Consider the following 12254-nt stretch of genomic DNA (forward strand, 5'->3'; position numbering starts at 1 on the left):
CCTGTTAGTGCTCCAAACCAAGAGGTACGAAGTGCGGCAAGCATGAATTGGGAACTGAGATATCGTATAGCCGCTGACCTGACCAAGGATAGGTGCACTTTGCAGTGACTGCGGAAATTCCCGGCGTGCCTATCGTTTATAGGAATCAGAAGGTGATCTGACTTCATCCTTACATGATCACGCCACCAGCACGAAGCTAACACTTGTCTTCGATGTCCTCGATCCAGACGAAAGCGTCAAATCCAGAGCGGTTGAATCTCGATCGTCGCAACCTGCCTGTGATTCCTCTTCTTGAGGGTGAACAGACTCTCCGACTGCTCAATCTTCAAAACAACGTCATCAGGCGGATTGAAAATCTGCTGGGGCTACCCAATCTTATATTCCTCGACCTTTACAACAATCGCATTGAGGTACCCACCTCGTCTAGCCTGATGATCCTCCCGTCAGTGGAAACTAACACTTCCCTTTTGTTATTCGCTTAGAAACTCGAGAATTTGCACTTAGTGCCCAACTTGCGAGTACTCATGATGGGGAAAAATCGATTACGCACGATTGAAAACCTGGAGTGCTTGAAAAACCTGGATGTGCTGGACTTGCATAGGTTCGCTCGATTTTTTTTACCGGATTGCTACGGGTCAACTAACACGCATGACATATTTTGTTCTTGTCTGTTTCGATAAAGTAACGAGATTGAGCAGATGCAGAACTTGAACGAGCTGAAAGAGTTGCGTGTACTCAACCTGGGCGGGAACATGATATCAACGGTGGAGAACATCGACAGGCTGATGCTGCTCACTGAGCTGAACCTTCGTCGAAATCGGATCAGCCGCGTCGCCCCGATCGGCAAGCTCCCATCGTTACTGCGGCTTTTCCTGTCGAATAACAAGCTGGAGACATTCGAGTCGATCGAGCCCCTCTTTCAGGTAGATAGAAGCCCTGCTAGCCCTCTTTATTATCAGAGCATTGCGAATTAACCACTTGGTGCTATCTTACCTGGCATAGGTAACCTCGATCAGCGAGCTGCGGTTAGACTCAAACGGAGTTTGCGCGTCGAATCAAACTGAATACCGTGGGCGCATGATTCGGGGATTTCCGTCGCTAAAGCATTTGGATCTAAAGCCGCTGAGTGATGCCGATCGAAGAGAGGCGTTGCTACACGCGAATTCACCAACTAAAGACGGTGATGATGCCGAAACAGCAGCCCGAGCGCACGCTATCTCGTGTGTGAAGGCGGCGTGGGAACGACGTTCAGAACTTGCTCACTCTCCGACCGGCGTTAAGGAGTCTCGCGAGTTGCTGTCGTCGTGGGGGCTTTCTGGAAAAGAAGAGGCTGTGTCACATGTGGGCTACGAGGAGCGCGAGGTGTCACCCACGAGTAGGGAAGAGTTGACGGTGTGCAACAACAACAATGGGTTCTCGGAGGTAGAGGTGTATGGCGACTACCGGGTCCTGGTGATCTATGGGAATGCCCTCGAGGTGCTTGAGCTGACCAAAGCGCACAGCCTCGTCAACGCCATCTCTTTCCGCTACATTGGAATGAGCAAGATAGTGTCTGCAGTCGCGAGCGCTACGAGCAACAATCTCAAGCTGTTCACGCGACTGAGAAGGCTCATTTTTGCGTACAACGATCTGCAGTCGTTTGATGAGCTGCTCTGGCTGAGCAGCATGGGCTCGAAAGCTGAAGAGGTTTGTTCCCGTGCCAGTGAATAACTTTGTCGTTCTTCACTTCATTTACGCGTCTGTTTCTTGCTTGCAGGTATTTATTTCCAACAACCCTGTCTGTGCCAAGACTCTTCTCAAACGCTACGTCGGCGCCCGAATCAGCGTAAGTCGCCTACTAACTTTAACAGGGCATATTGGGCACTTGCAGTAACCTGAAGTGGAATTCTGCACGTGGTAGAATACTTTGCGACTCAACGGCGAAGAGATCACTCCGACCGACCGGCATCTGGGCAAGCAGCTATTCCCAAAGCCCCTCGCCCCTCGCGTGCGGCCTACGGTCGATTCTTCTGAAGCAGGCTCATTACTTCCCTTCAAGGCGCGAGTGAAAGAAACCAAGGAAATCAGGCCATCCAGGTCCGCCTCGGCGCTGCATGGCAACCCCACATCCTCCGTAGTCACCGACATCTTCGACACCGCGTCCGACATCGAGAAGAAGACGGCCGTAAGTGCGCTCTGCACATCCAAACCGCAACCAGTTCACGCTCTCACCCCTCCATTTCTGTATATGTGACAGGCCTTGGACCAAGCGTGGAAGGACATGCTCCTCTCAATCGTCAAGGTTCGCCCACATATCCATCAATACCTGCTTTCTCTCTCTCACCTTGTGCTGGTGCAGGAAACGCTGCAAGACACTGAGCGTCGTGACAGCTTCATGTCCGGGTGTCTCGACAACCTCTAGCCGGCTTCAGACACACCTAAAGGCAGCACCACTCCCCCCCAGTTTTGACGCTCTGCAGCCACAAAATTGGCACAAAACGAAATGGAATTAAATGGGCGCGTCTACTCCTCCATCTTGTCGTCCTTGTCGCTCTTCTTGTCGCTCTTCTTGTCCTTCTTGGCCTTCTTCTTGTCGTCCTCGTCCACGTCCATCTCGCCGCGCGCCTCCTTCTCCATCTGGCGCATGCGCATCCGCCGCAGCACCTTGGCCGAGACCTTCTTGACCGTCTCCTTGCCCTTCTGCGCGCTGGCCTTGCGCTCGCGCTTCTTCATGAGCTTCTCCTTGCGCAGCCGCTCCTTCTCCACCTCCAGCTCGTACTGGGCCTTGATCTTGTTGCGGTTGTTCTTCCTCGACATGGCTGCGGCTGCGAGTGTCAATGCCAATGGCAGTTGTTTGACTTTGTGTCGCTTCGCTTCGAGACCACCGATCGGCGAGCATTACGTCGAAATTAATTTTGGCCAACGATGGTCATTATTGGTTTTATTTCATCCAATCACCACTCGGATACCCATTTGACTCAGATTTTGACAGTGGATCCACCCGTCCACTGTGCGTGTCAATTGTGCGGCGGGGAGGATGGCCAAGGGCCGGCGTCGGAGCGCGCAGGCGTCGCGCTCGCTCTACAACATGCTGCCGGCGAGCCTGCGGTACGACTGCAAGTCACCGCACAGCGATTTGCCATGCTCGCTGTACAAACATTAGCAGGTTGAAGGCCAATGCGACGAGTGGACTGACGTAGTGGACTAATGGATACGCAGGCGGACGCTGGCTGGAGTGTCCTTGGGCATCTCCATTGGCGTCGCAGGGACGCTCATTCTGCTGGGGGTGGAGGAGAACGACGAGAAGAGTGGAGGAAGCGCTCGACGCGTTCCGATCCCGACTGACCGCAAACCGCTGGAGCCCAAGACGCTGCTGAAACATGAAGCGCTGCGCTACGGAATGCCCTCGGACGCCAACGTCCACGTGCGCTCGGGATACGTCGTGTCCTACGACTATCGGTGCGGTGGCAACTTTGCACTGTGTTTTTTTAACGCAGAGTGTTGGTTGGTGCTGACGAGTTGAGATCTGGTGTCTGTGACGTGGCAGCACGCGCAATGCGGCGTGGGTGATGGAGTACCTGACCAGAGACTCGCTGCGCGTGGAGCAAGAGACGGATCGAGCCAACTCCAAGTTCGCGGTGGATAAGGACGTCCCTGAACAGTTCAGGGTGCATCCGAATCGATACCTCAAGAGCGGCTACGATAAGGGCCATCTCGCGCCAGCTCGTATGTGTGCATGTTCTATCGCTGCGATGGCAACAAGGGGCTGATGCTGACGCTTGCAACGCAATTGGTTGCTGATTACCAAAAGGCGACATGAGTCATTCGCAGGAGGCCATGGACGAGAGCTTCCTGATGACCAACATGTCACCACAGGTCGGCGTTGGGTTCAACCGAGGCTACTGGGCACGCCTTGAAGGCTTTATGCGTCACCTGGCTGGTAAGTACGACGCCATCTACGTTATCACTGGACCGCTGTTTCTACCAAAGGTGGGGCTACCAACTCTTGTTTTATTTTAATGTCGATCTCTTGTGTTTCCTGACGTATTGCGTATGTTTCGTAGAAAAACAAGCGCACTGGGGAGTACGAGGTGTCTTACCCTGTGCTGAGCTCTCCGCCGGACGCCATCGCTGTCCCCACGCACTTCTTCAAGGTTGTGTTGGGTGAGAAGCGTGGCGGGGAAGGCTTTGCCACGGCAGGCTTCATTCTGCCAAACAAGGTCATCCCGGAGAACAAGGACCTGCGCGACTTCCAGGCGCCGCTAGACGTCATCGAGAAGCAGGCGGGCCTCATCTTCTTCGACAAGGTAAGCTTACTGTTCGCTCACTATTGTTTGTCTCTCTATCTCGTGATTTTTTTCTAACGCTTCGGCTATTCAGCTTGATGGAGTTAACAAGGTAGACCTGTGCCGCGAAAACACGTGCACACTCGCTGCTGCCTACCGTCGGGCCTCTTCGGTCGATTCTCAGTAAACGGAATAGAAATGCACACTCGAACTCGTAACAAAAAGCATGTGCATCTTCACTAAGGAAGTCTTGAAAAATCTATAGGCAACGTTATAGCCGCCGCCTTGCCCTCTGAAAGGCGGATCGTGAAGGTACACTTTGAGAAAGGGGCTCCGGCCTAACGAACGCGTCCGGTTACCAACCAAACCGAACCACTGCATGGTTGGGTACTTGGGAACGTGATGAAAGGTGCATGCCATTAGCGGCGGGCCATTCTCGGCAAGCACAAGACCTTCTTTCCCTGTGAAAAAGAACACGCCACAAAATAGGTAACTAACTGTGAAATATGTAAGCAGTAATGACGATGAAGGACGTACATGGAGCTTGATCGATTTCTGCGGAACCTGTAAGGCTGCTGCTTTCTCGCGGAAAGTAACGAAACCGAAGCCTTTGCTCTCCCCTGTCTCTGTATCCCGCACCACATGAGTACTCTCCACTTCACCGAACTGTTCAAATGTTTCGCGAAGAGATTCCTCGGTAGTTTTTGACCTTGAGATGTGACGAACTATCAGCGACCGAGCATTCGCTTCTTTCAGGTGGTGCATATTTCCTTCACTAGCCAGAGCGTGAACGACATCGTGGCTCTAGCGAACAAAGCACATATTACACGTCAGCGAAGCAAGCAAGAAAAATTAACAAATATCCAAGGCGTACATCGATCTTCATCGCAGGAGACTTCAACGCGTTGTCAGCCCCGGCCTTCGCGCGATACGTAACGAAACCGTAGCCTTTGTTCTCGTTTTTTGCATGATCCCAGACCACAAAAGCATTCTCCACCATGCCGAATTTCTCGTACTCTTTACGAAGAGTGTCGGTTGTTGTCTTTTTCGAGAGAGAGAGCACTTGTAGTGTTCGATTGGGAGCTTCGTCGGGCGACATCCTCTTCCCTTCACCAGCGAGAGCGTACGCAACATTGTTGCCCTAGCAGTGAAGGCGAAAGCAGTAGCACACACGTTAGCAGGGCAAACAAAAATACAGGCAATACACGAGACGTACATCGATCTTCATCGTTGGGGTCTTCAAAGCACTGTCAGCTCCAGCCTTCTCGCGAAAAGTTACGAAGCCGTAGCCTTTGCTCGCGTTTGTTGAGCGATTCCGTACCACATGGGTAGACTCAACTTCACCAAACTTCTCGAAGGCCTTCCAAAGAGTGTCGTTTGATGTTTTTTTCGCGAGCGCACGCACCATCAGCGTTCGATCGGGCGAGAGGTCTGCAGATGCTTTCTTACCTTCCGCAGCGAGATTGTACTTCACATAGTTACCCTGCAAGCGACAGCAACACACAATCGTCAGTGGTACAAAAGGAGCAAACAACAATACAAAAACGTACATCGATTTTCACCGTAGAAAACCTCAAAGCGCTGTCAGCTCCAGCCTTCTCACGAAATACAACGAAGCCGCAGCACTTGCTCTGGTTTGTTGCATGATCCCACATTACGTGAACATCCTCCACTTCGCCGAACTTCTCGAAGGCCTTGCGAAGAGTGTCCTTACTTGTCGTTTTCGCAAGAAAGCGGACAAACAATTTTCGATCGACAGCTTCTACGTTGTTAGCTTGCCGCCCTTCCCGAGGCTGCTGCGGTGCCAAAACAGCGTTTGTTGGGGGCTTTTCGTTAGCGTCGTCCCCGGCCTTTGTGCACGACACCTCGCGACCCTGCGAAGAATTTATGTTTAGTGGTGAGCAAATCCGCAATCCATAACAACAGCAACTCACATCTACTTTGATCTTCAGCGTCCGGATTGCCTGCTGAGCAGCCTTGGACTCGGCAAACGTAACATATCCGAAGCCAAGAGACTTGCCCGACGACTTGTCACGGATAATTGTGGCGTCTTCGACCTTACCAAAGGTTATGAAGCGCTGTTTCAACTTGATCGTCTCGGTTTCCGGTGCAAGCCCATGAACAGCAACCTTCCGTTGAGAAAGAACATTTTCAGCAGTGGTCGTCAAATCTGCGTACAGTTCATGGTATTTTAAAGCACTACAGTCCGGAGGGCAAGCATGAAAGCAGGACAAGCACAATAACACGTTAAAAACCAGGACAACAACTCGCCCACTACCATCTCGCACGATACAAATAAACGTACGCCGCTATGATGGTCTCCAACAACTGGCCCTTGGACAATGGCTGTAAAATACGCCGCACCATCTTCTCTTCGTTGGATTTCAGCGTTTCGAGCTTGGCCTTCTTCTTCGGAGGGCATTCCTCCATCGGGGTGAGCACTTTCACCGGCTTCCTCTTCTCGGCGGACTGTCTCGTCGGCTGTTCTTGTTCCTCCTCCTTCTCTTCCTCACTATCCGAGCTGTCAGAGCTCTCCTGCTTGCTCTGCACCACCGGTTTCGCCTCCTGCTCCGCTTCATCGTCACTGTCCGAGCTGTCCGAGCTCTCCTGCTTGGTCTCAACCAGCTCCTGCTCCACTTCATCTTCGCTATCGGAGCTGTCTGAGCTCTCCTGCTTGCTCTGCACGACCGGCTTCGCCTCCTGCTCCACTTCATCTTCACTATCAGACGTGTCCGAACTTTCCTGCTTAACCAGTCCTCTCGGCTTCGTCTCCACTTCGTCTTCACTGTCAGAGCTGTCAGAGCTTTCTTCTTGTTGCTGCACCGCCGGCATAGCTTCCTCTTCTTCCTCCTCACTGTCCTCACTGTCCGAGCTCTCATCCTTACTCTGCACCACCGGTGTCGTCTCCTCCTCTACGTCCTCTTCTTCACTCTCCGAGCTGTCGGAACTCTCCTCCTGCTTCTGCACCACGTTCTCCTCCGCCTCCGCCTCACTGTCCGAGCTGTCCGAGCTCTGCTCCTGTGCCTGCACCACGGGCGTGGCTTCTTCTTCCTCGCTGTCCGAGCTGCTGCTCGTCTCCTCTTCCTCCTTCTCCTCTCCCTCTCCTCCTCCTTCTTCTCCTTCTCCGTCTCCATCCACCTCCATCTCCTCCGCTGCGTCCTCGCTCTCTTCAACTTCCTCCTGCTCCTGCTCCTGCTCTTCCTGCTCGGACTCAGACTCAGACGACGACGATGACGCGTTCTCAACACTCGGGCGCGCTAGCACCGAGTCGGACGAGGAGCTGGCGCTGGAGTCCTCCTCCATCTCGACGTCCTCCTGCTGCTCCCTGCGCTTCCTGGCCATCGCTGCTCCAGTCGTCAAATAGCTGTTTGAGTGGCTAATTTTCGCTTTTCCACCAATCAAAACCGAGTTTTTATTTACAGCGAATCACAGGCCGTCAAACTATTGCGACAAGCCGTTATTAATACAGCGGATCAGTATTGAAGTGTCGGGGAGCTAACGCTGTCGCTGCGCGAGTGCTGCATGAGCCTCAACGAGCACGACGCGGCCCTGTCCGGGCTCATGGGCGTGGAGGAGACGCCGCCGCCCGCGCCGCTGGTCAAGGCGCTGGGCCCGCAGCAGGCGGAGGTCGTGGTCAAGCGCAACCAGTCCAAGTACGACTTCGTCAAGGTGCGCGTGTGGGTGGAGGACCACGTCTACGTGCTGTCGCGCTACCTGCTGTGCCGCGCGCTGGTGAGCGCCAAGGTGAGGGGGCAGAGCTATTGGTGGAGGTGGGTGGGTGCTGCTGGTTGAGGGGCTGACGGAGGGTTTATTGTGTGTGCAGATCAATTCGAGGGACGCGGTGCAGATTTCTCTGGACTTGAAGAGGGTGAGGCGGACGAAGAGGAGGGGGGGAAGTGGGGTAATGAGAGGGGTGGTTGACCAGTTTGGCGTTGTTTACTGCTGGGGGCAGACGCTGGTGGACTTGAATTTGACGGATATCGTGCAGGTGAGGGTGGTTTAAGGTGGTTTTTGAGGGGGGGGGGGTTGTTGCTGATATCGAGTGTGGGTAGGAGCAATTTGAAGACTTTCTGTACAAGACCATGCTGGTGTTTGGCTACGGCGAACCGCAGATTTCCTGCTACAGGATGATGTCGAGGTAGGCAGCTCGGTACAGATTTGTGGTCGTCCTTGATGCTTTTGAACTAATTGGGCTTTGTGGCGATAGCTTCCATCGCAACCGCGTCCCGCTACTTATTATGCTGGCGGGAACTGCCTGCATCGGCAAGTCCACATTGGCAACAAAGGTGCGTTGTGTACGAATGGTGCACGCTTACAGGAATCGAAGTAACTGATTTGTGCTGCTGCTGTTTTGCAGTTGGCCGACCGTCTCAACCTCTCGAGCGTTCTCCAGACAGACCTGATCTTTGAGCTCATGTGCAACTTTTCTGGGTAAGTGAACATCGCACGAGCTTATTTAAGTCAACTGGCGATGACGCTAATGGCGAGTGTTGTCGTTGCAGGCAGGAGAAAACGTCCTACATAACGACGAGTTTTTCATCAACGGAAGATCTTATCGACGAGTACCAGAAGGAGTGCGAGGTGGTGCGCAAGGGGGTAAAGTCCGACATCGACAAGTGCCTTAAGGACGGCAAGTCCCTTATCATCGAAGGATTCCACATCGATCCCCGACTGTACCAAAAGACTATTGGCGCCCCCGAAAAGGGTAGCAACGCCACCTGCTCCGGTATCGTGGTGCCCTTCCTCCTGACTCTGGACGAAGCTGATCATCACAACTTCATGACCAACTCTCCCGACCCCCGATACCGCGGCGATCAAAATGTAATGGGCTTCCGCAACTTGCACGACGTGCAGAACTACCTTGTTGTACACAGCCAGGAGGAAGGCATGCTCCCCTTTACCGAGGTCCGTATCAACCTCCATTCATTCCACGACACGCTTGACCACCTCCACGACGTTGTACTCAAGCGCATCGAGGAGGTATTTGTCAGTAGCAAACGAACTCTATGCGAGTAAATACTATACCCGGATGTGCATGTGCTTATGTCGGGTTAGATTGTTCATTGCACTGCACAGGATGTTGTTGCTCATGTAGGAAAAGAGTGTCGCAACCTCAGTGTCGACCTTGAATTGAGGGGTCAGAAAATATCATGACGAAAAAAAACTTGTAAGTCATCTTCCTTCATATTTTTTGCTTACATCCGAACTTTCAGTTTAGTTCTCGAAAGGAAACCAGCACGTGGAAATGACGAAGCACCGCTCGTCGACCAGGCTTATCAACCAGAAGAAGAAGCTGAGGCAACAAGCAAGTGATCAAAACGATACTGCTTCTCGCCTTAGTTTCGTCGTCGATTTGGAAGCTTCCACCGTGTCCGATTATCTGTCCACTGCGGACATTTCGGCTCTTCTCCAAGCTTGCTCAAGTGAATTTTCCCAGGATTTCGTGAACTCACTATCGCAACGAGCGCCCGACCGGTTTGCCAGGGAGAACAAAACGCACCTTGGCCGACATTGTGCTTGCGACTGGCTGCGGCGCCTTGATGGTTTCTACCATAGTACGAAATGTGGTGGTGAAGAGCCTTTCAACGTGAATATGGCCATGCAGATTCTTCGGACGCCTCGAGGTCTTCACGCGCTAGGGCTGGCGGAAAGGCTACTGAGGCCATTCTGCGTCAAGAACAGTCGAGGCGAGGACATGTTCGCTCCGGTTGTATGTTTGCTCTCGGAGGAGAATGAAAGCCTTTTCACCCAACTGGACGTGACGAAGGCAATGAACCGCGTTTGTGATGGAGCGGGGTCGCGGTTCTTCTACAAGTTCTCGACGAAACGGAAATCTTACTCGATGACAGACTTCATCGATGAACACTGGGACGAAATCGACGGATCGTCGTGCCGCCATTGCGATAGACTGCCGAGCTACCGAGACAACGACCACTCTCGAATCAAATGGAGGGACAAGAACATCGAGAGCATCCGCGTCAACTGCAGCAAAGTGTACCGCCCGCTGAAAGCTGGCATGGAGAGGGAGCTCCAGTTCGTGCGGTATATCCCCAAGCCACACAAATCGGGGTGGTCTTCCAAATACAATGGACTGGTGGCGGGGGTATCGACCAGCGGGGTCTTCTGTGGTATGTATGTCGTGAACGGATATTGGCCCTACAATAGTGGGAAACGTCGATCGCAGCAGCAACGTTGAAGTGTGTGTGGTGGAAGGATTTCTGGTCATCTCGCTGCATTTTGCACACGTAGGATTGGAAGGTTTACAATAAGTTTGACACTTTATGCACCATAACTGCAACATTTATCGTTTTATTCGGACGGGATGGAGGAGAAGAGGCGTGCTGTAACGCGAAGTACCAAGCGAGGGGCGAAGAAGCAGAGACCGTCGGCCAAGACAAGAGGTTCTCCCCCTTCGGACGATTCTACGCTCGGTCTTCTATGCCAAGTGTTGGAGTTGGGGGCCGCGTGGAGGTTTCTGTCTAGAAGAGGTCTCTCGTGCCATCCAAGCTGCTGGAAGGGCGCTATCCCACGACTTGGTCGACTCTGTGGCGTTGAAATCTGTGGATGCATTCGCAGTGGAGAACAAGACGCACTTGGGAGGGGAGTGCAAATGCGACTGGGTGCGGAACCTCCACTTTACTACTGGCCTGGAAGCGAGGAACAAGTGCAACGACTCCCCACCTTTCAGCGTGAACAAGACGCTGCCTGTCCTTCAAACACCAGGCAGCACTGCGGCTCTGCTGGCTGCGCTATTAATTACCAAGGAGCTTCTGGGCACTGTCTCGTGGGCCAACAGATTCGTCAACCCCGCGTACTACCCCGTTGTGTGCCCCCTTCTAGCTGGCGGAGGTCAAAACTTGAAGAGTAAGGCTGCCGTCACTCGAGCGATGAACGCCGTCAGCCCTGGAGCGGGCTCTCATTTCTTCTACAAAGTCTCTAAAACCACGGGGTCCGCTAGGTCGCCCGATTTCCTATACGAACACTGGGACGGCATTGATGGAATGTCGTGTCAGGACTGCGATCAACTCGTGGTTGAGGAGGATGGACGGTGGACATCGAAAGAAATCGACAGCATTCGGGAGAACTGCAAGAAATTGTACAGGCCATTGAAGACTCAAATGCAGCAGAATCTGCGATTTGTGCGATGCGTTCGCAGACCTCGGCGACGTGTGGGGCGAGTCTTCGCTCCGTATAAGGGATTGGTGGCTGGGATAACGAGCGATGGGGTTCTGTGCGGACTCTACCTGAACATCGGATTTTGGGGTGATGACTAAAGAACTTTACGGACTGTTGGAACAACTTGACATTTTTAGCACAAGCAAGAAGAAGCTGAAGACGTCGTCTAGCGTACCGAACGCGTTCTTCCCAACGAACTCCTCTGCTGCGCGTATTGGCTCGCTCTTGGAGCTCGATTTCGCACCAATCTGGAACTTCTTAAGCGATGCCGACGTGTGCGTCTTACTCGAGGCATGCTGTGGAGTGTTGTCAAACGAGTTCGTTCGCATAATGTCGCTAAAGCAGATCGACAAGTTTTGCGAGAAGAATTTGACGCACCTGGGCCGACGATGCGGTTGCGACTGGATACGAAACCTTTCCTTTACCCCCCTCTCCGATGACACGTGCACGGACAACGCGCCGTACACTGTGGAAAAGACCTTACCGATACTTCAAGTTCCTGGTGGCGCTCGTGCCTTGCTGAGCGCGCTGTTTCAGGTGAAAAAGCTGCTTAAACTGACAAAAATGCGTGAATCCAGGCGCTCTACGTTCGTTCCGCTGGTCTTCCCCCTCGTAACGGAAACGAAGCTCAGTCTCTGCCCCTGTACCGAGAAAGACGTGAAGGGGGCGATGAACGGAGCTTGCGAGAACTGTGGAACTCGCTTCTTTCATGAATATAAGAGGAAACGAGGACGTGCAATACTAGATTACCTGGACCACCACTGGCATGGGATCGAGGACTCCTCGTGCGAATATTGCGACAGCCTTACAAGG

The 12254-nt window shown here is 53.0% G+C and overlaps 7 protein-coding genes across 7 annotated transcripts; 4 read left to right on the top strand and 3 right to left on the bottom strand.

Moving 5' to 3' along the window:
• Positions 1–524: 524 nt before the first annotated feature.
• On the top strand, positions 525–2401 carry PHYSODRAFT_469657 (hypothetical protein; the record flags this gene model as incomplete). The annotated part of the gene is made up of 8 exons (XM_009516842.1): positions 525–601; positions 683–923; positions 1003–1246; positions 1325–1686; positions 1757–1825; positions 1901–2164; positions 2237–2281; positions 2339–2401. The coding sequence occupies 8 exons, from the start codon at positions 525–527 to the stop codon at positions 2399–2401; spliced, it is 1365 nt and encodes a 454-aa protein (XP_009515137.1).
• Positions 2402–2467: 66 nt separating this feature from the next.
• On the bottom strand, positions 2468–2826 carry PHYSODRAFT_284148 (hypothetical protein). Its single transcript, XM_009516843.1, has one exon. The coding sequence runs from the start codon at positions 2794–2796 to the stop codon at positions 2503–2505; it is 294 nt and encodes a 97-aa protein (XP_009515138.1). The 5' UTR covers positions 2797–2826; the 3' UTR covers positions 2468–2502.
• Positions 2827–3016: 190 nt separating this feature from the next.
• On the top strand, positions 3017–3749 carry PHYSODRAFT_472775 (hypothetical protein; the record flags this gene model as incomplete). Its single annotated transcript, XM_009516844.1, has 3 exons — positions 3017–3087; positions 3199–3438; positions 3527–3749. 3 exons carry the CDS (start codon positions 3017–3019, stop codon positions 3747–3749), a joined length of 534 nt encoding a protein of 177 aa, XP_009515139.1.
• A 46-nt stretch (positions 3750–3795) lies between these two features.
• On the top strand, positions 3796–4452 carry PHYSODRAFT_477390 (hypothetical protein; the record flags this gene model as incomplete). Its single annotated transcript, XM_009516845.1, has 3 exons — positions 3796–3969; positions 4044–4286; positions 4360–4452. The coding sequence occupies 3 exons, from the start codon at positions 3796–3798 to the stop codon at positions 4450–4452; spliced, it is 510 nt and encodes a 169-aa protein (XP_009515140.1).
• A 43-nt stretch (positions 4453–4495) lies between these two features.
• Positions 4496–5489, bottom strand: PHYSODRAFT_353446 (hypothetical protein). Its single transcript, XM_009516846.1, has 3 exons — positions 5140–5489; positions 4803–5069; positions 4496–4726 (listed from the first exon to the last, which is right to left on the bottom strand). Exons 1-3 carry the CDS (start codon positions 5362–5364, stop codon positions 4685–4687), a joined length of 534 nt encoding a protein of 177 aa, XP_009515141.1. The 5' UTR covers positions 5365–5489; the 3' UTR covers positions 4496–4684.
• PHYSODRAFT_392284 (hypothetical protein) lies at positions 5470–6469 on the bottom strand (the record flags this gene model as incomplete). The annotated part of the gene is made up of 2 exons (XM_009516847.1): positions 5470–5748; positions 6200–6469. Coding segments are annotated over 2 exons (549 nt in total), but the record flags the coding sequence as incomplete, so codon positions are not given.
• A 1318-nt stretch (positions 6470–7787) lies between these two features.
• Positions 7788–9281, top strand: PHYSODRAFT_473752 (hypothetical protein; the record flags this gene model as incomplete). The annotated part of the gene is made up of 6 exons (XM_009516848.1): positions 7788–8009; positions 8089–8181; positions 8318–8403; positions 8473–8551; positions 8623–8696; positions 8768–9281. The coding sequence occupies 6 exons, from the start codon at positions 7788–7790 to the stop codon at positions 9279–9281; spliced, it is 1068 nt and encodes a 355-aa protein (XP_009515143.1).
• Between the last annotated feature and the right edge of the window lie 2973 nt (positions 9282–12254).

This window comes from Phytophthora sojae (genome assembly GCF_000149755.1).
Source record: "Phytophthora sojae unplaced genomic scaffold PHYSOscaffold_1, whole genome shotgun sequence".
NCBI classification, from domain to species: domain Eukaryota; phylum Oomycota; class Peronosporomycetes; order Peronosporales; family Peronosporaceae; genus Phytophthora; species Phytophthora sojae.

Excerpts from the sequence above, each read along its gene's own strand:
- PHYSODRAFT_284148 (XM_009516843.1), bottom strand. The coding sequence starts at position 2,796 with ATGTCGAGGAAGAACAACCGCAACAAGATCAAGGCCCAGTACGAGCTG.
- PHYSODRAFT_353446 (XM_009516846.1), bottom strand. The coding sequence starts at position 5,364 with ATGTCGCCCGACGAAGCTCCCAATCGAACACTACAAGTGCTCTCTCTC. Across the intron at positions 5,070-5,139 it reads CTCCTGCGATGAAGATCGAT|AGCCACGATGTCGTTCACGC; the intron begins GTACGCCTTGGA and ends TTTGTTCGCTAG. Across the intron at positions 4,727-4,802 it reads AGAAATCGATCAAGCTCCAT|GGAAAGAAGGTCTTGTGCTT; the intron begins GTACGTCCTTCA and ends TCTTTTTCACAG.